At 35.0% G+C, this 20,360-nt stretch overlaps 1 protein-coding gene and 1 non-coding gene across 5 annotated transcripts in view; both read right to left on the reverse strand.

Annotated features, from left to right (window-relative positions):
• The window catches only part of LRCH2 (leucine rich repeats and calponin homology domain containing 2), a 108,673-nt gene that overhangs the window by 20,821 nt on the left and 67,492 nt on the right, over positions 1-20,360 (reverse strand). For 2 of the 4 annotated variants that reach the window (XM_059158159.1, XM_059158157.1), the window contains 8 exons: positions 18,308-18,356; positions 18,113-18,229; positions 10,216-10,260; positions 7,694-7,744; positions 4,316-4,373; positions 3,444-3,556; positions 3,124-3,261; positions 2,892-2,969 (listed from right to left, as the gene is read on the reverse strand). In XM_059158159.1, coding sequence (XP_059014142.1) covers positions 2,892-2,969; positions 3,124-3,261; positions 3,444-3,556; positions 4,316-4,373; positions 7,694-7,744; positions 10,216-10,260; positions 18,113-18,229; positions 18,308-18,356 — 649 coding nt within the window. The remainder of the gene's footprint in view (positions 1-2,891; positions 2,970-3,123; positions 3,262-3,443; positions 3,557-4,315; positions 4,374-7,693; positions 7,745-10,215; positions 10,261-18,112; positions 18,230-18,307; positions 18,357-20,360) is intronic. The other 2 variants (XM_059158160.1, XM_059158158.1) reach the window with 1 other exon arrangement.
• On the reverse strand, positions 7,237-7,365 carry LOC131822408 (small nucleolar RNA SNORA35). The gene has a single exon (XR_009350266.1). It is a non-coding gene; the product is annotated as a small nucleolar RNA SNORA35 (small nucleolar RNA).

Genomic DNA, 20,360 nt, shown 5'->3' on the forward strand with positions numbered 1-20,360 from the left:
TAAAACTTAATATTATAAAACTTCTAGAGGCGACTGGGTGGATCAGTCGGTTAAGCATCTGCCTTCGGCTCAGGTCATGATCTGGGCGTCTTGGGATCGAGCCCCACATTAGAGTCCCTACTTGCAGGCAGTCTACTTCTTGCTCTCCCTCCCCTTCATGCTCTCTCTCACTCTCTCTATCAAATAAATAAATAAATCTTTAAAAAAAAGATTATAAAACTTCTAGAAATAAACATAGGAGAAAATTTTTGTGACCCTGAGTTATGCAAGGATTATTTGGTTTGAAACAAAAAGCAGAATTTTTAAAAATGATATATTTTACTTCAAAAAATGTATAACTTCTACCGTTTGAAAGATATTATAGGGGCGCCTGGGTGGCTCAGTCATTAAGCATCTGCCTTTGGCTCAGGTCGTGATCCCAGGGTCTTGGGATTGAGCCCCACATTGGGCTCCCTGCTTGGCGGTAAGCCTGCTTTCCCCTCTCCCACTCCCCCTGCTTGTGTTCCTACTTTTGCTGTATCTCTATATGTCAAATAAATAAATAAAATCTTTTTTTTAAAGAAAGATATTATAATGAGAATGAAAAGACAAGCCAAAGACTAATGCTACAATATTTGTAATCCACACATCTGATAAAGGACTTTGTCCCTTCTTTGTAGAGAAATCTCAAACTCAATGAGAAGAAAACAACCCAATTAAAAAACAGACAAAAGATTAGAACATGTCATAAAAGAAGTCATACAAATGGCAAATAAGCTCTTGAAAAGATGATCAACATCATTAGTCTTCACGGAAATGCAAATTAAAACCACACTGACAAACCAGTACATACCTATTAGAACAGCAGAAATTAAAAAAGAAAAAAACAACATTGACTATATTAAATACTGGTTGAAAATGTAGAGGAACTAGAACTCACACAGTGGTGATAGGAATATAAAATGGTACAACCACTTTAGGAACCAGTTTTTTACTTTCTTATAATGTTAAATACACACCTACTATCCATTCCCATCTTTCCACTCCTGGATATCTACTCCAAATTAAAGAATGCATATATCTGGGGGTGCCTGGGTGGCTCAGTGGGTTAAGCTTCTGCATTCGACTCAGGGTCCTGGGATCAAGCCCCACATAGGGCTCTTTGCTCAGCAGGGAGCCTGTTTCCCCCTCTCTGTCTGCTTGCCTCTCTGCCTATCTGTGATCTCTGTCTGTCAAATACATAAAATCTTAAAAAAAAGAAAAAAAGAATGTATATATCTGAAGACTTGTATATAAATGTTCATAGCTATCTTATTTGTGTAAGTGGTCCCCTAAAACTGGAAACAATTCAAATGGCTATTAACAGGTCAGTGGATCAACAAACTGTCATATATTCATACAATGAAATACTGCTCAGCAATAAAAAGGAATGACTTATTTATACATGCAACAACATTGATGAGTCTTAAAAACAGTAATACTGACTGAAGAAAAGCCAGAAAACAATCATACATATTCTATTATTCCATTTATATACAACATATATACAACTCTAGATAGAAAATGCAAACTAAACTATAATAACAGAAGACAGATTAGTGGTTATCTGGGGAAAAAAAGATTGCAAAGGGACATAAAGAAAGTTTTGGGAGTAATGAACATGTTCATTATCTTGACTATGGTGATGATTTCACGGTGTATGCATGTCAAAACTTAAATTGTACACCTTTTCTATATGTCAATTATACCTCAAAAAAGTTTTTAAAAATAAAAATTTAAAATCTTAAAAGAAGAAAACCTAAATGAGACAACTAACTCTGTATTACCATTTCTAAGTTAGGGAAACAAATTGAAGCTAACTATTAAACTCTTCCCCCACTGCCAGCAGCTGGAGAATTTTGAAAATGGGAGTTGATAACTAGTCGTTTCATACTGCCTCTTATATTAACCTCAGTGGGGCACTAGCCCTTCCCTAAAACAAGCTAAAGAGAGATTAAGAGTATGCTAAGTAGAATAGTTTTCATAAGATCTTCCTAACTGATCCCCCTTGCCTATGGTACCAAGAAGGTATCTCGAGTTGCAATGTCTTTTCTTTCATGTAAAAGAACAGAAATAGAAAATATCCACATTAGAGGATATGTTCTGAAGTTAGACCACCTGGATTCATAGCTTGACTTCACTGTTTATTAAAGATGTGACCTTGGACAAGTTCCCTAACTTCCCTTGCCTCAGTTTCCTCATTTTTAAAATGTGCATTCATTCAATGAATGTTTATTGAGAATGCCCCCCAAAACTCTTAAAAATGGTAAAACAGAGGGGCGCCTGGGTGGCTCACCAAAAAATGGTAAAACAGAAAAATGAATATAATGCAACTAGAAAATAAACCTTTCTAATTTTTGTTTTCTTGATAAGAGATTGAGTACAAAAAAGAAAGAGTTAACATAAAAATATTTAAGAATTAAATTTTTTAGGGATGCCTGGTCGTTGAGCTGGTTAAGTATCTGCCTTCGGCTCAAGTTATGATCCCAGAGACCTGGGACCGAGTCCAGCATCCAGCTCCCTGCTCAGAAGGGAGCCTGTTTCTCCATCTGCTTGTGTGTGCTCTCTCTCTCTGACAAATATATAAAATCTTCAAAAAAAAATTTTAATTACAATGAAAAGAATTAAAATTTTCAAACATCATGTCAGGGGCACCTGAGTGTGTCAGTCGGTTGGCCGTCTGCCTTCAGCTCAGGTCATGATCTCAGTATCCTGGGATCAAGACGCATCAGGGTCCCTGCTCAGTGTACCAAGGGAACATATTCATTTTCATGTTCGGAAAGCATGATTCATCCGATTGTGAAGAAAAAGTCCAGTATGCACACAACAAAGTAACATTTAAGTGACAATTTTGTTAGAAAAATAATAGTTACCTGTGATACACCCAACTTTTTACAAGCATCAAGAAAATTTTCTACATTTCTTCGACATTTTGCCATGCTCAGTTTAGGCTGCAACGTTAAGAGGAAGAAGAAATATTACAAGCATACTTATACAGAAATTTATCAATAAAAAAATTAAATTTATTGAGGTATATTATTTAAAGATAGTTTCAAGAAACTCTATCGTCCTTTAGAGAACTGACAAACTATAGATAAAACTTACCACTGCTGGTGATGGCACGTGAATACTAGCTACAGAGCGTGGCCTTATGTGATTGGCTAAATGGCAAAGAACAACCCCATCCATCAGTGCAGCTCCAATGTCATCAGGCAAAATTACTTTTAACCTGGACTCGAGATTCTGTAAAGAAATGGGTATAAATCACAGATACTCTATGTAAATACATACGCTACATATTTATATTACTAATCGTTATATAATCCAAAATTTTAAAAACCTTGCGATAAAATTCAGGTATCTTGTTAATTTCCCAAGTTAAACCCATTTCTACAAAGCAGATCTATAAAGTCAAGCTCACTTACATTGCGAAGTTGTCGTATTTGCTCTCGTTCTTCCCTTAGATGTTCCATCTTTCTTCTCATTGTAAATCCTGGATCTGCTGCCCCATACTCCTGGCGAGATGAGCGGCTAAAAGCTATAAAAACAGAAATTTCCTAGCTTATCACAAGGCCAATAGGAAGACTCAACCAGCGGTGGGAAAAGAGGCATGATAAAAAAGAAGCAGTACAAAACTACATAAAACAGTATTACTTATTAATACATTCTAAATATTTTTATAGAATTGAAATCTACTTATCTGCACAATTGAAAGCAACAGGGAATACAAGTGTAACGATTTCTACCACCTATCCATGTTCGTATTTAAACATATGTTATTAGAAACTTATGCTCCAGGTTAAAATAATTATTGAACATAAATCAGCCTTTATTATCTTTAAAGAAAAAGGAAATTATTCTTGAAGGTCAATACAGTTATTCAGGAATAAAAACTATAATTCAATACCTTGCCAAGTAACATGGATCCATTTTCTTTTGGGCTTGCCAAATGCGAAAAGATCCCTTTTTAAAACCACAATATAATGGAGTGCTATAATTTCAAACAGTGTTTGGTCTGCTGGCAGAGTGGTCATTCTAATAGCAGTCACAGTAGAGTAGAAATAAGACTGCAGTATATCTAAGGCAAAAAGCTGAGGTTTCAGGAGCTTGAAGGTAAAGAGGAAGAAAGAAATGGGGAATGGGAATTGGAAAGACAAATAAGGTTAAGAGAAAATTACTTTTAGGAGAGGGGAAAGAATCTATGTGTACTTAAAACTATGGAATCAATCCCACTTAAGCTGGAAAACTCTAGTTTCATATATAACCAAAAATTTTTATTTGCAGAATATATACTTACCTGATCTAGGCTTCAAGCCAAAAGGACCATGTGAAAAACCATCAGTTCTATCATATTCCTAAAAAAAAAAAAGAAAAGAAAGAAAGAAAGAAAACCACTTTTCTTTCAAAATAACCAAGATAGTTATTCATATCCATTAAATCTTTGAAGCATTTGTTTCTATGATTAGTGGAGTACAGAAAGACAAACTGCATTTCAATTCAAAATTATACATTTCACTTTTAAAAGGTCTACAAATATTTGCTAATTAATCTGACTACATAAGCTTTTAAATATTCTCTCTCATAGTAGAAGGAAAATAAAAATTACTGAATTATACAAAATAGGTACTGGGGTATCTGGGTGGCTCAATCAGTTAAGCATCTGCCTTCAGATCAGGTCATGATCCCAGGATCCTGGGATGGAGCCCCACATGGGGCTCCCTGCTCAGCAGGGACCCTGCTTCTTCCTCTACCCCTCCCCCTGCTTGTGCTCTCTCAGTCTCCTTTGTTCTTTCCCTCAAATAAATAAATAAAATCTTAACTAACTAAATAAAAAGGTATTATTTTTTGAATGAACAATGAGATCAAAGCCTCCACAAAGTGAAACAAGCTTCAGTGAAAAAATAAGTGAATTTAGCAACATTCACTCAATTATCTATTATGGACTTGACATTTAGTAGATAATATGAGGCAAAGCTGCACATTCATACTAATAGGGGGTGACAGGTGACACACATGAGAAATTATCATCTCTTCTATTTGAATAAATTGTTTCGAAATACTTTCACACAGTGGTGTGGTGTGCTATGGAAAGAAATAGTATATTTTTAAAATCTGAGCTTGGAGTTAGAAAGCTTAGGCTAACTTTTGAGCAAAACATTCAATTTCTCAGGGTACCTGGGTGGTTCTGTCAGTTTGGCATCTGCCTTGGGCTCATATCAAGCTCCCTGCTCAGTGGGGATTCTACTTCTCCCTCTCCCTCTGACCCCTCCTTGTGCTCTATCTCAAATAAATAAATAAAATCTTTCAAGAAAAAATTAATTTCTCTGTGACTTTCTCCATGTTTAAGATGGAATGAAGATTAACTCAGATAACTAAAAGAAAGCACTTTGGAAATTGTACAGTGATAAGAAAACATAATTTCGGGGCGCTTAGGTGGCTCAGTGGTTTAAAGCCTCTGCCTTTGGCTCAGGTCATGATCTCAGGATCCTGGGATGGAGCCCTGCATGGGGGGGGGGGGGTCTCTGCTCAGCAGGGAGCCTGCCTCCCCCCTCCCCCACCTGCCTCTCTGCCTACTTGTGATCTCTGTCTGTCAAATAAATAAATAAAATAAAATAAAAAAAGAAAACATAATTTCATCAGTATCTTATTTAATGCTTGCAATAACTATGAAGCACCTAGAGTATGGGTTTCAGTCACTTGTCTATCATTTATTGATTGGGGTCTTAGGGAATGGTTACCAATCTCTTCAGCTATAAAATCATGAGGATAATACCAGCTCATGGGACTACTTCAGGTTCAAGTGTATAGGCAAGCACTTTGTTAATAGTATAGTACTAGGAATGCCTGGGTAGCTCAGTCAGTTAAGTGACTCTTGATTGAAGCTCAGGTCTTGATGTCAGGGTTAGGAGTTCAGTCCCTGCAGTGTGTTCTACGCTGGGTATGGAGTCTACTAAAAAAAAAAAGACTAAACAGTATAGGGGTGTCTGGGTGGCTCAGTCAGTGGAGCATGTAAGTTTAAGCCCTATGTTGTGCATGGAACCTACTTAAAATTTAAAAAGATAATAATAAATAAAATAATAATAATAAATAGTACACTACTATACTAATTGTTTTTACCATTGTCTTTCACAGATGAAATGGAAGTAATCAAAATTTTGTTGATTCTCTAAATCTTCTGTTGATTAACATGTTATACGCAGTTCAAGTTGAATGTTAGTTGAGCCACCAAAGCACATTTTCATCGCCCCATTCATCCACAAGCTTATAGTTTATCTTCATTATTTTGGTTAAAGTGTTACGAATTTCCCAAAATCTGACTTATGCAAATGCAAGCAAAATGTACTATAAAAGCAATATAATTTATTTGAGAAAAATGGCACTAATACTCTCCCCATGAGCAGAGATGATAAAATCATAAGGAAACTAGGGAACTAGTAACTGATATGCTTACATTTATTATAATTGAAAGTAAAGGAAAGGATTAACAAGGTCATGTGACAAAGACTAATTTTAGGATATCCTAATTTAAATTACTTTTTAAAAGAATCCAAACCATTTTACTTGCCATATACATAATTTAGACATGTTTATAAAGCTAATACCAAAAACATTTAAGTTTTATAATGCGGAGCACCTGGGTGGCTCAGTGGGTTAAAGCCTCTGCCTTTGGCTCAGGTCATGATCCCAGGGTCCTGGGATCGAGCCCCACATTGGGCTCTCTGCTCAGCAGGGAGCCTGCTTCCTCCTCTCTCTCTCTGCCTGCCTCTCTGCCTACTTGTGATCTCTGTCAAATAAATAAACAAAATCTTCAAAAAAAGCTTTATAATGCAACTCACCCAAAACAAAAGCTAAATGATCCTGGCTTAAAAAAAAAAAAATTAATACCACTTAGATAAAATGAACTACTATCTATGTCATTAACCAAAGTTACATGATGAATATGGATGTTCCAAACATTTAGACAAAGTTCTGAATTCACCAAGTGAATACATAATCCTTTCTTTACTAATGCCAACACACTTTTAGAACACTAAATAATCTGACGTAGAAAAGATACTGTTTCAAATATTTTAAATTTATCTCCGGTTGTAAAGTAATGGGTCTAACTAAATTAGAATTGGTCATTCAAGCCACTAGAGTATTTGGGTGAGATCTCACAAATCTTGACTTTCATCTACCCTTCTCCCCTTCCCCCACTTAGGTCTACTATGACAAGAAAGGTGTACCCTCCTGTCGATAGGAACAACCCACCACAGGGAAGTTTCTCGTGGAAAAAGGAAGTTTCTCTTGCATTGCTTTCAGACCTAATTGGTTACGAGAAAAACCAAAGGCCATTGCACAATGCTGAAGTACTTTCAAATATAAAATTGCGAAGTTGTTCTTAACATTTATTTGAAAATATAGATGAATTATAAAACATAAGAATTTTATAAAGTCTATGCTCTATAGGCATTTTCCAATAAGTAATTCAGGTAATACTATTACTATAAATATTTGTACAAAAGATGGTGTTTTTAGAATTTTTTATAAGCTAGGTTTGCACAAATTAAACTACTGTGGAGTTCTTAATATGGGTGAATAAATTATATTGTTTAAAAGAAAAAGAATGATGAGATTAAAGAGAAGAAACAAGGAAGAAACCTTAAGTAAACACATATAAAAACAGAACTTGTACCTCAGATGATACTGGAGATTGTGGTGACATATTAGCATTATCACTGTCTTGCTAAAATATAAAAATAAAAATATGAAAGATGAAATTAAAATACAAATGATGATTTAGACATACAAAAGAAAAATTGAAAACTGTTTTGATCAACTGCTAAAGGAAGAATCTGGAAAATACTATCAACCACCTTGCCACTCAATATGTGGTCTGTGAACCAACAGCATCTGCAACCTCTTGAAGCTTGTGAAAAATGCAGAATCTCAGGCCAACCCTAGACCTGCTGAACCAGACTCTGTATTTCAATAAGATCCCCAGGTGATTGATTCAAAAGCACTTTAAGGTATGAGAAGCACTATCAATTCACATCAAATATTCCTAAAAAATCTATTTCCCTTAAATAACAAAAATGAAAAAAATCTGTATTTTTTAGAAGAGATCCATATTTAGGATTAATTATTGATGGGACATGCCAACAAGATGCTACAATCTAAAAGAGGTATTTGGAGGCATACAAAAATTTTATCACCCCAAGACGAACATTTTACATGGAAAATTATGTGTATCTAATAATGGCTTGGAAGTACATACAAAGAACTTAACTGCATAAAACAATATTAAATGGTCCATGATTTTGAATGACTACTACCAACCAAATACAAAAATCTTCACATTTAACCTTGAATATGCATGCCACATAAGACGTTTATTCATCATTCAACAACAGATTATAGACTGCCTACTATATGTCAGACATGGTACTAGACAGTGGGGATATCAACATTTAGTAAAATATCATCCACTCAAGGATCTCTTAGTCTAGGGGGAAATGATATTCATTGTGCAGGTAATACAACCTTCTCAGTACAATGACAAAGCTATGCATGGCATATTATGAGGCACGGGTAAGGGGCATTTGGGGAACTGGAAGGGGTGGTAAAGAAAGGCAAATCTCCTGAGAAAGTGAAAAATTGAGTAGGTGTTTACCAGAAAGAGAGGGAATGAACAACATTCCAAGATATCCAAAAGGACAAAGGCACAGAAGCAAAAATGAAAGAAAACTTTTGAGCAGTCCATATTGGGAGAGTGAAGTGAAAGAAAGAGAAAGCAGGATAGATTATGAGTTGAGACTAATGTGCTAAGCAGGGGCCTGCTGAGGAAGAAACAAGAATTTACCTTCGAAGTGACAGGGACACAGTGAAGCTTTCTAATCAAGGGGATGGCCTGAGCTCATTTTTGTGTTCTTTGGAGCAGTCATTATGGCTGCAAGGAGGAAAATGGGCTGTAGAAAGGATAAAGAGCAAGGATGATATTGCATGTGGTACAGGCAAAAAAAAATGCTAAGCGCCTGTGCCAGGGCAGAAAAAGCAGAAATGCAGGTGGGGAATGTATTCAAAATATTTCAGTATCACAAAGAAAAAGTAGGTATTTGGTAACTGATTAGATATTAAGGCAGGCAGGACCAAAGTGAATATAAAATACAAAGGGACATGATGTCCATCAACTGATTAATGGATAAAGATGTGGTATATATCTACACTGGAATATTATGCAGCCATCAAAAATGAATTCTTGTCATTTGCAACAACGTGGATAGAACTAGAGGGTGTTATGTTAAGTGAAATAAGTCAATCAGAGAAAGACAATTATCATATAATCTCACTGATATGAGGAAACAAGATGAAACCAGAGAGGGAACCAAACGATAAAAGACTCTTAATCTCAGGAAACAAACTGAAGGTTGCTGGAGGGAAGGGGGAAGGGAGGTATGGGTGGCTGGGTGATGGACATGGGGGAGGGTATGTACTAAGTGAGTGCTGTCAATTGTGTAAGACTGATGAATGACTGAAACAAATAATACATTATATATAAATTTTAAAAAAATTTTTTAAATACAAAGGGAGAGGAACAATGCCACGCTGTACCTCTAGCTCAGGGTTCAGCAAACATTTTCTGTGATTCCATTTCTTAAAGTTTTCAGAAGCCCTGCCAAGTACTCAACATCAAATTACCTACCAATCCCTCTAATGAAAAATACACAAAGCTTAAGTATTTATGGTGATGACACTATATCATTTCAAAAATGCTAGGCTGCTCTATAATTTAAAACAGTGAGATAGAAAAATTTATAGTAATGCACAAGCTGTAGCAACTTAATTTTAAATGTTAAAATAGTACACAAAATTTGTAAAAAAAAAAAAAAAGATTAATAAATTCCAAAAGAATCTCAAATGGTCACGATGTTGATTTAGGAAAACAATAGATGAGAAAATGTAAAAGACAAATGTTATTAATAAAATTCTAAAACTGAACTATTAGAAATTCTGTTCAAAATAAAGGATATATGGAAATTACATGATTAAATTAACAATTGCATGATGATGCTCAGCTTTTATTATTGGAAAAAACCCATGCATTAAATCACTAACCATGAAACTGACAGAGGTATTACATTTTACTCTGAATGAGCCAAATACATATAAAAAGTAAATATTTTTAAATAATTGCTACTATTACCCCCCTTTTCTCACCTCATCCTTTTCATTGCCACTTGAACTCTTCCTTGATGATTTATACTGAAAAATATTTAAAACATACACTTTATTTTTCTTTGAACACACGAGTTCTCTATCAGTAGTAAATTATATGTAGGTTTATTCAAATTCATATTAGTAAATTTATTAAATTATGATACTAACTTTAATTATATAACCAATTTAAACCGTCCCACCAGTTACTAATAGCTAACACAAACAGTGGTTTCATGGCATTGTTCTATATATCTATTAACATTTCCTTCCTGAGCCAATCCACTTCCCATTCATTCAAATTTTCTATCTGAAAGTTGTCTTAAACTCTCTGTTTTTCTCTCTATTTTTCTTAATACACTATATCCAAAACATCATTGTCAATTTTTTCTGTAATGTCTCTCAGGCTTACTTCCAAATTCGTACAACTACCAACTTATCCTAGGCCCACATTACCTCACACCTAGTGGGTAATCTCACCATTCAAAAATGCCATTTATTGTTAAGAAAACTACTGATTTCAAGTAAAAAAAAACAAAAACAAAAACAGTAGGTTAGGTATATATATTGATCATACAATAACAGTAATAGTGATAATAACTAATACTTATAGAAGCGTTTACTAAACACCAGGCACTATCAAAAGTGTGTTACATGTATCAACCCATTTAATTGTCCTAACAATGCTAAAGTGAATACTATTATCTGCATTTTATACTGAGGCACAAGGCCATATGCTTAAAATAAAAAATGCTAGTGTGTGAAAAAGTGCTTGTTTTTAGAATCAAGAATTAAAGAAATACAGTGTGACAACCACTATAGTTCTTGTTTCAAAGTCCTCTACGGTTATTATTTCTCAATCCTCCTCACCACAAATAATCCTGCAAATCAGTGCCAGATTAAAACACTCAAAACACTACTTGCAACTCATGACTCCCCTACTGAAAAACCTACTTTCAAATTATGTTCAAATTTCTTTACCTGGCATTCAAAGTTCTACTTGATGGCCCTCTTTACTTATGCAGCTTTATAATCCATAACTCTTGGAAAACTAGATAATCTACCTGAGAGCTCAACCACAGACTGGGAGGCAAGCAGTATTAGGGTTTACAAATATCAAACCTAAATTCCTTCACTGTCTCTCCCGTGATTTATGACAGCTATCACTAATCTACCAGGGTGCTCTCTCCAGCTGATTCCAGACATAATCTCAATATGTTTACACCCAGTGTTCCAGATAGCCACTGAATGGAGTTGTGACATGTGTGAAAAAACCTACTTGCCATCCCTAGGCATGATGCTTGCAGACAATTTGTGTTCTTGGTTCTACTCTACTTCAACAAGAGTGACGGGGCACCTGGGTGGCTCAGTGGGTTAAAGCCTCTGCCTTTGGCTCAGGTCGTGGTCCCAGAGTCCTGGGATCAAGCCCCACGTCGGGCGCTCTGCTCAGCACGGAGCCTGCTTCCCCCCACCCCGGCTGCCTCTCTGCCTACTTGTGATCTTCATCTGTCAAATAAATAAATAAAATCTTAAAAAAAAAAAGAAAGAAAGAAAAAGAGTGACATTTGCACAGAAGACCCTAGGACCTGAAGATGGCATCAGTCATAACAGTAAAAGAGAAGAAATTCATGGACAGAGGAGCTGCTAAGTTGAATACCGTTGCAGGATCTCACTCCTAAAGGCACTGCTGGGATTTTTCAAAGAGGTTACTACCAGTATTACAAGTACGACAATGTGAAGAAAGGGACCATCATTGGGGTTTCTAAGTTGTTGGCATCTTACATGCTTTTCAACTACTGCCTTTCACTCAAGGAACTCAAACATCAACAGCCACATATGTACCACTGAAGAGGGCCCAGTGTGGAGGGTGCAGTCTGCATTCCTGACCTTGACCTTCTCTGTCAGGCATCACTGATATTTGTTGAATCCTTTCCTACTTTAACTGAGAATTAATACCTGATAAAAGAAGACTGGTACAAAAACAAAAACAAAAACAAAAACAAAAAAAGAATGACATTGGAATGAATAATAAGCTAATATTTATTAAATGTATATTTTGTGGCAAGTGCTATTCTCATAACCACTTCACATTATCAAGTAATTCAGTAATTATAGAATCCTGTAAAAGAAGATGCTATCAGAGTCATTCGAGGATAGAAAAAAATTAAGCTCAGCAAGGTCAGGTGATTTGTCAAGGTCACACAGTTAGTGAATATCCAAGTTAAAAACTGGAACCAAAGCATCTTGATTCTAGAAGCCAAGGCTCTAAACCACTATGCTCTACTACCATCTCTAAATCCTGAAAGATTAGTATAAGTTTGCCAGGAATAAAAAGAGCTAGTGGGCATCCTCAGAAGGAAAGCACAGAGGAATAAAAAAGCTTAGCCTATGTAGAAAACAAAAAGTAGTGGTATGGCGGGGTGCCTGGGTGGCACAGTCAGTTAAGCTTCAAACTCTTGGGTTTGGCTGAGGTCATGATCTCAAGGTTGTGAGACTGAGGCCCCTGCTGGGCAGGCTCCACACTCAGCGGGGAGTCTACTTGAGATTTCTCTCTCCTTCTCCCTCTGCCCTTCCCCACCCATGCCCTCTCAAACTAAAATTAAATAAAGAAATAACTCTTTTAAAAATAATAGCAGTATGGCTAGTGAGGAGAGTGAATTGTAGCAGGTAATAAAATTTAGAGAAGTAGATGAACACAGTGTCTGAAGTTTCTTAAAAGCCCAAACTTTGTGTTACTGATAACAGAGAACCAAGAAACAAATTTAAGTCAGGGGATTTCTCTAAGGACTGTGAAATTACAGATAGGGAGGCCAATTAAGAAGTTATTACGGGGCACCTGGGTGGCTCAGTGGGTTAAGCCTCTGCCTTCGCCTCAGGTCATGATCCCAGGGTCCTGGAATCGAGCCCCACATCAGGCTCTCTGCTCAGCCAGGAGCCTGCTTCCCCCTCTCTCTGCCTGCCTCTCTGCCTACTTGTCATATCTCTTTCTCTCTCTCTGTTAAATAAATAAATAAAATCTTAAAAAAAAAAAAAAGAAGTTACTACATTTGCCTAGACAAGAAAGAATGAGGGTTCCAACAAAAGCAAGGGCAGTAGAGATGGAGAAGAAATGATGAATTGGAGAAAGGACATATAATTAACATCCTGGTGATCAATTAGGTGAGAGGAATAAGAGACGGAAGGATCCAGGAGGACAGAGGTATAGAGCACAGACAACTGGATAGACATTGCTACCATTAACTCGAATAAAGAATAGAGAGGAAGAGCAACTTCTCTGCAGGAGAAGGGCAAGAGGGAGAGACGTATCAAACTTGAAATACATGTAGGGCATCCAGACAATTAAAACACAGGTCTGGGGCGCCTGGGTGGCTCAGTGGGTTAAGCCGCTGCCTTCGGCTCAGGTCATGATCTCAGAGTCCTGGGATCGAGTCCCGCATCAGGCTCTCTGCTCAGTGGAGAGCCTGCTTCCCTCTCTCTCTCTCTGCCTGCCTCTCCATCTACTTGTGATTTCTCTCTGTCAAATAAATAAATAAAATCTTTAAAAAAATAAAAATAAAAAAAAAAAAAAAAAAAAAAAAAAAACACAGATCTGGAGACTAGGAAAAAAGCTGTGGGATGTAAATTTAGACCCCCCCATCCCCGCCGAGACTATGAGACATCTGGAGTCATAAAAGCTTCAGAGAGCATTTTTAGGGTAATGAAAAGAAGATGAACCCCTAAAAGCAAGCAGAAGCAAAGTCAGAAGAGAAGTTAAACAAGACCATCCAAAAGAAAACAGAAAAACCAAGGAAGAAAAATGAGATAGAAAACAAGAAAGAAGTTTCAAGAAGAGATAAGTGGTAGTAATCACTGTCATATTCTTAGGTACAGGGGTGCCTGAGTGGCTCAGTTGGTTAAGCCTCTGCCTTCAGCTCAGGTCATGATCTCAGGGTCCTGGGATGAAGTCCCAAATCAGGCTCCCTGCTCAAACAGAGAGTCTGCTTCTCCCTCTCCCTCCCCTCTCCCTCTGCCTGCTGCTCCCCTTGCTTGTGCTCTCTCTCTGTCGAATAAATAAATAAAATTAAAAAAAAAAATTCTTAGGTACATGTTAAGCTCTAGGTAAGAGGTTATTTCAATGGAGAAGTGGAAGCAGAACCCAAACTGTGGTCGGTTAAGGAGTGATCAGAACCTGGAGATATAGAAATGGTAAGTCTGGCCCTAAAAGGAAAGAGACAAGGCGACAGCTCCAAGGGGACTTGGGATAACTGCAGAGGTCTGAGCTCATGTATCCGATCGAAAGTAAAGACATGGAAAGAATATAGAAAAGTGAGTGAATAACTGATAAAGGAAAGAAACCGAGTGTAATGAGGTCAAGAACACAGATAATGAGACTTGTAGTACTATAACTCCACTACACTTCTAATTAAAAATATCCATGATATATGAAAACTTAGGAAGGCACTCTTTAGTTTGCACTACTGCACAGATTCCTCAATTAGTATTAGTCTGAATAACTAAAGTTTATTATATCTAAATTCAAATAATTTAGTAAAGACCTATTTACAAACCAGAGAAACAAAAAAGGTCAGTTTACTTCTGAAGCTTATGTTAATTTCACAGAAGAGCTATTAACTTGTGCAAATTCTGACTTAGAACAAAACAAATCAGGTTATTTCACAAATCCAGTTGGCTTCCCTATTCTAGGATAAAATTAGTCATGATCAGAGAAAATACATAAAAATATTTTCCTTGGCATTAGCCTTTAAATGCACATATACTATATTTATGAAATCAGATATTTATTTAAGGGTCATTATAATGTTTTATCATAACAGCAATATGATACATTTGTATACAAATACATATGGCATTTCAATAAATCAAATAATCCTTAAAACTAATATGGTATAGTTATGTTAATGCTTTTTAACTTTCTTGATTAGAAATCAACCAAGTGCATTTAGAAATCTATGTATTATTATTTTTAGAAGAAATTAAAGCTACTAATTTACATTAAACATAATTTTTCAAAAATTAGACGTTCATATTTTGTTGTGAGTCTTATTAAAAGTATTAATACACTTCTGTAAAATGTAATCTACATTTGCCTTTCTTTAAGAGATTTTTAATAAAGTAATGTATTTCCTGAAATATGTTTACTTTAAAAATGCAGTGACTTTATTTTGACAATGAGGACATTATTTTATTTAGTAGAGTAGTAATCTACACAAGAGTGGTCTGGGAGTTTAGAAGAGTTAGTGTAACTCTCCTGCAATGATTTTTTTACTCATATAATCTGACCCAATTTATCTTCTTGCTCACATAATCTGGCCAATATGTTGAAACCTTTTATACTCAGTTTCAGAGGCTTACCTGAAAAACGTTACTATCCAAGATCAGTCTTGGCAACTGAGAAATAATATATAAAGAGACCCACGCACACAAACATACACACAAACACTTTCAATAAATATATTGAATAACAACAGTGCCATTAATAATTTACCATGGAACACAAAGAAATCTTGTGGCTCAGTCATTTACATGTGCTGGGATAAAGTTGCACAAAATCTCTGTATGTTTCTTAACACCACAAAGCTAACGGGGCTCTCACTGAGTGAGCTTGGTATTATTTGGATATATATCTCTAAAGTAGCATATTTTCGTGTTTAATCAACTATAAATCCAGATTAAATTCAGTAATATATCCTATGAATAACCCTTTTGATTCTTGGTAGATGGGTGATTAAGAGAAATTTTATTTTTTAAAATAAAGACACTTCATAGGTATCAACGATGTCTTAAGAAAATACTGGAAGTTCTGAACAATGGTTTTGACTTAGACAGTAGTAATTTCAGGTTTATATTTTTTTTTACAGCTTAGGAAAAAACTGTTGACATTCCATTTTTTTCAGTGTCCTAACACTGACATCTTCTGACTGCTGAGGAGAACTACATATCTCCTTGAAATATTTCCCAATGACTAAAGCTAAACTTTGCACCCACTTTACTAAAAGCATGGAAGCAATTAACATTTGTTAAATGCAGATAATGTAATGAATATTTCAAATACTACCTCATTTAATCTTTTAGTGCTTATAAAATAAAAATATTATAGGAGGTATGCTTAAGTCTTAAAAATAAAATATTTAACAAATGATGCTATTAAATCAAACAACTATTTTTTAAAGAGTCTTCTGTTAAGACTTTATTGAGAAGTTCACTTGGGTTACTGTATTTTTAAAAACAATAAAACTGTATTAATCTGAAAGTTTTCATTTGATATCAGGTTATCCACAGTAGATAAACAGGCAATGTAGCATAAGCTCTGGGTTCAAATCTTAGCTCAACTGCTTATTACCTAAGTGAGGCAAAGCATATTATTTAGCCTCTCTGTGCCTTAATTTCCCTATCTGTAAAATAGGAATGATAATTGTACTTACTTCATAGGGCCGTTATGAATATTAAATTAATTGATACTTGTAAAGTACTTAGAACAGTACCTGGCACTTAGTAAGTGCTATGCAAGTGTTTTGATAAACCGTCAGAATGTAGGTGCTTTTACTTTACTAGCAGATCAAATAAATACCAAAATCTATTCCATTAGTCTGAAAAACTAAAATTTCCTCCACATCATCCCTCATCCGTCAGGTTTTATCTACTAACAAATTTAATTGAGTGCCTTTGTTCAAGGTCCTTTAAACTGAAAGAGGAGATTCTGAAATAAGTGTCAGAATGTAAATATAACTGCAGATCTGTAAAGACCTGGGATAAACAGATTTTGACCACTACTGACCAGGGTTCTGCTTAGAATGTCCTTTTTTTTTTTTCCCTATCTCTTATTTCTTCATGATCTCTCATATGGACCAGGTAATATGAAGCTCAATAAAAGGATTCAGTAATTAATTACTCATAGAAGTATGAAACTTATCACAGGCTTGCTACGACACCTAACATTATTGTTTTGGTCATATGATACCACTTCAAAATATGTTATATTCAAGTAAACCGATCAACGTGTACATATAACCGCTTCTACCAAACAGAGAAAAACATGAAATACAATCCTATCCATTAATGATATAAACCTCAAAGTACCTATAATTTAGCATAGAACTACATATTTACATAAAATTATTATTATTAAATAAAAAATAGGCTTGGGGAACAGGTGCACAAAAACAACAGAATTTGGTATTCATGGGGCAGGAAGCTTTCCTGTACTGTTCATCTGAGTCAGGAATTCCAGTAATGGATTCTGACTAGTACTGAAGATTATGCTAATTCCACTGGTTTCTATAAACATAGCAGACTTTAACCACAAATGAATAATATTACAATATTTATAAGGGTATACACAGTAAAATTTCACTAAAACCCCGTTAACTAGAAATTTGGGATGATTCAAATAATCTAAACTTTTAATTTACCTAAGATAAAAGATCATCTTGAGAAATCTACTAAGGTAGCAAGAAGAAAAAATGGGGGAGAAACAATTTCAAGCATTTTTAGAGCCACGTAAGTAGCATTTATTTAGACAGAAACAGTTAAATGCTAATTGCAAATACATGTGAACTATATAGTGAAACAAATCTACTGAAAGACTTTTCTAGCAAGTTCTTTTAAAACATAACTACATATTGCTACAACTAGCAGTATAGCAAACATTCAACTTTCATGTCAAGTATCTGGTAAATCACAATTCACATTGATCTACAGAGTCATTCTTAATTATTCTGAATTACTAAAATTTCATATATTTAACTGGATCATATTATATATACCTATGCATGTGGGAAACCAAGATAAGATAGCACATTTACTACATGTAACTAGAGTTATGAGCTACCTTATTAATTCAAAACTTATAAAACCAAAGCTAATAATTACAAAGTAAATTTTGCAATTTAATAAGAAGTACCTTGAAATATTCTTTTCTAATCTGTTTGCTCCGCCTCCTTTCTTCACTCTGCCAGATTATAGGTTGAGATTCTGGCCACTGCTGTTCATCTATTTGATCCTTCTGATTTTCTAAGGGCTGTAATGAGACAATTTCTTTTAACTAAATAAATGAGAACAAAATATTAGATATAACAGGAATTCATTTTCCTCTTACCTGCCATGTGAGGGGTGATAACGGTGAATTAACTTCATCTGCTGAGACACTACAAAATTAAAGATGCCTTAATATGGTAAAAAATTTAAACTTACCCTTAGGAATTTATTATGAACAATAAAGAGTTGTCTCTCCCTCTCACTCTCTCTTTTTTTTTTAATACCAGAAATCTAAAAAATTTACCCATGTCTATAGTTTGAACTAATAACATATAAAACTTAAAGTCCAGAACAACATATTTAAGTTCCCAATCACTTCTATTCCTTTAAAAAACTCAAAATTCTTTTACTTAATATGCAAAAGACTACTCTAAGGACTTTTTAGAGGCCAAGAGAAATGTAATACCTAGACATACAGTGAAAAAACAGAATGCTTATTACATTAAATCATAAAAAACAAATAAAAATCTAATAATTTTATACAAATTTATTTTGTTTAAATGCCAAAGAGATTAGAGGAGTAATTCCTTTTTGACTATTGAATTACAGATTATGAACCTCTAACCCTTCATTTTGACACACAGGGGCTATGGCTGAAATTTTTCTCATCTATTTTTGTCAGGAAAAGTAAACTGCACATCTTGTTATTAGGCAAGAAGTTCCTTTGAAAAAAATACACAGACAAAATGCCCACTAGAGCTATTATCATTCAACACTGTTGTAGAACTTCTCTATTGTACAGTAAGAAAGAACATTTAAAAATTAGAAAGAAACAAATTTTCAAAATTTATGGAAAATATGATTATCCAAGGGGGAAAAAAACCCATTATTATTAAAAGAAGTTTACCAGTTATAAAAAATATACAAAAGTTAATAGCTTTCTCATATATCAATTATAACAAGCTATAAAATATATTAGGGGAAAAATTCATTCATAAAAGGAAGGAAAAGCAAAAATATTGGAACAAAAATAATTTAGACATGCATGAGAAAAAAAACTACCCATGTTGGAGTACTTGAGTGGCTCAACCAATTAAGCATCCAACTCCTAATTTCAGCTCAGGTCATGATCTCGTGGTTGTAAAATCAAGCCTCAACATTGAGCATGGAGCCTGAGTGGGATTCTCTCTCTCCCTCTGCCACCAACCCTGTTCCCTATTTCCCGTTTGTGCTCTCTTTCTCTCTCTCAAAACAAAACAAAACAAAACAAAACAAAAACTACCAGTGTGTTTAGAAAGGAAATTGAATAACTATAAAGTTCTTAGAAAGACTAAATATTGGGCACATGGGTGGCTCAGTTGCTATGCATCTGCCTTCAGCTGGGATGGAGCCCTGTGTGTCGGGCTCCTTGCTCAGCCGAAGGCCTGCTTCTCCTTCTTCCACTTCCCCTACTTGTGTTCCCTCTCTCGCTGTCTCTCTCTCTGTCAAATAAATAAATAAAATCTTAAAAAAAAAAAAAAAAAAAAGAAAGACTAAATTTTATGGGTATAACCATTTCAAATTATTTGACAGCTGAAATAAAATATAATAAAAAATAGAAAGTATTTCTGGGCTTGTATTAGAGACCTGATAAAAGAATTTCAAAGTTAATTTGGAGAAAAGTTAGATAATAAAGGGGATTTCCCTACCAGGAAACTGCATATATTCTATTAAAGTAATTAAATACTATGAGATCCAGAATTTATAGATTTTCCAGTGACAACCTATGATTAAAAAAATTAAATTCACAATTGACATAGAAATGATAGGCTATGTCGCAAATAGTGTTGAGACAACTGATTAACCAATTATAAAACACACACAGAAAGAAAGAAAAACAGAGGGTGAGGAGGGTAGGGAATGAGAAAAAGAAAGAGAGAGGGTACAAAAGAGGAAGAAAAAACTACCTACCTTACCTCATATCAAATACCAAAGTTAATGACTAAAAGATTTAAGTATGAATAAAGATGAAATCACATAAGTATATGAAAAATATGGGCAGTAAGTTTTTAAATGTTGGGGCAGGGAGTTATATGAAAGAAACAAACTAAACATTGACAAAACATAACAAAATGCAAGAATTAGACTTTGCGTCTGGCCAAGATAGAGTAACAGTGGTCAGATTTATACCCTGA

The sequence above is a fragment of the Mustela lutreola genome, chromosome X (assembly GCF_030435805.1).
Source record: "Mustela lutreola isolate mMusLut2 chromosome X, mMusLut2.pri, whole genome shotgun sequence".
Taxonomy (NCBI): domain Eukaryota; kingdom Metazoa; phylum Chordata; class Mammalia; order Carnivora; family Mustelidae; genus Mustela; species Mustela lutreola.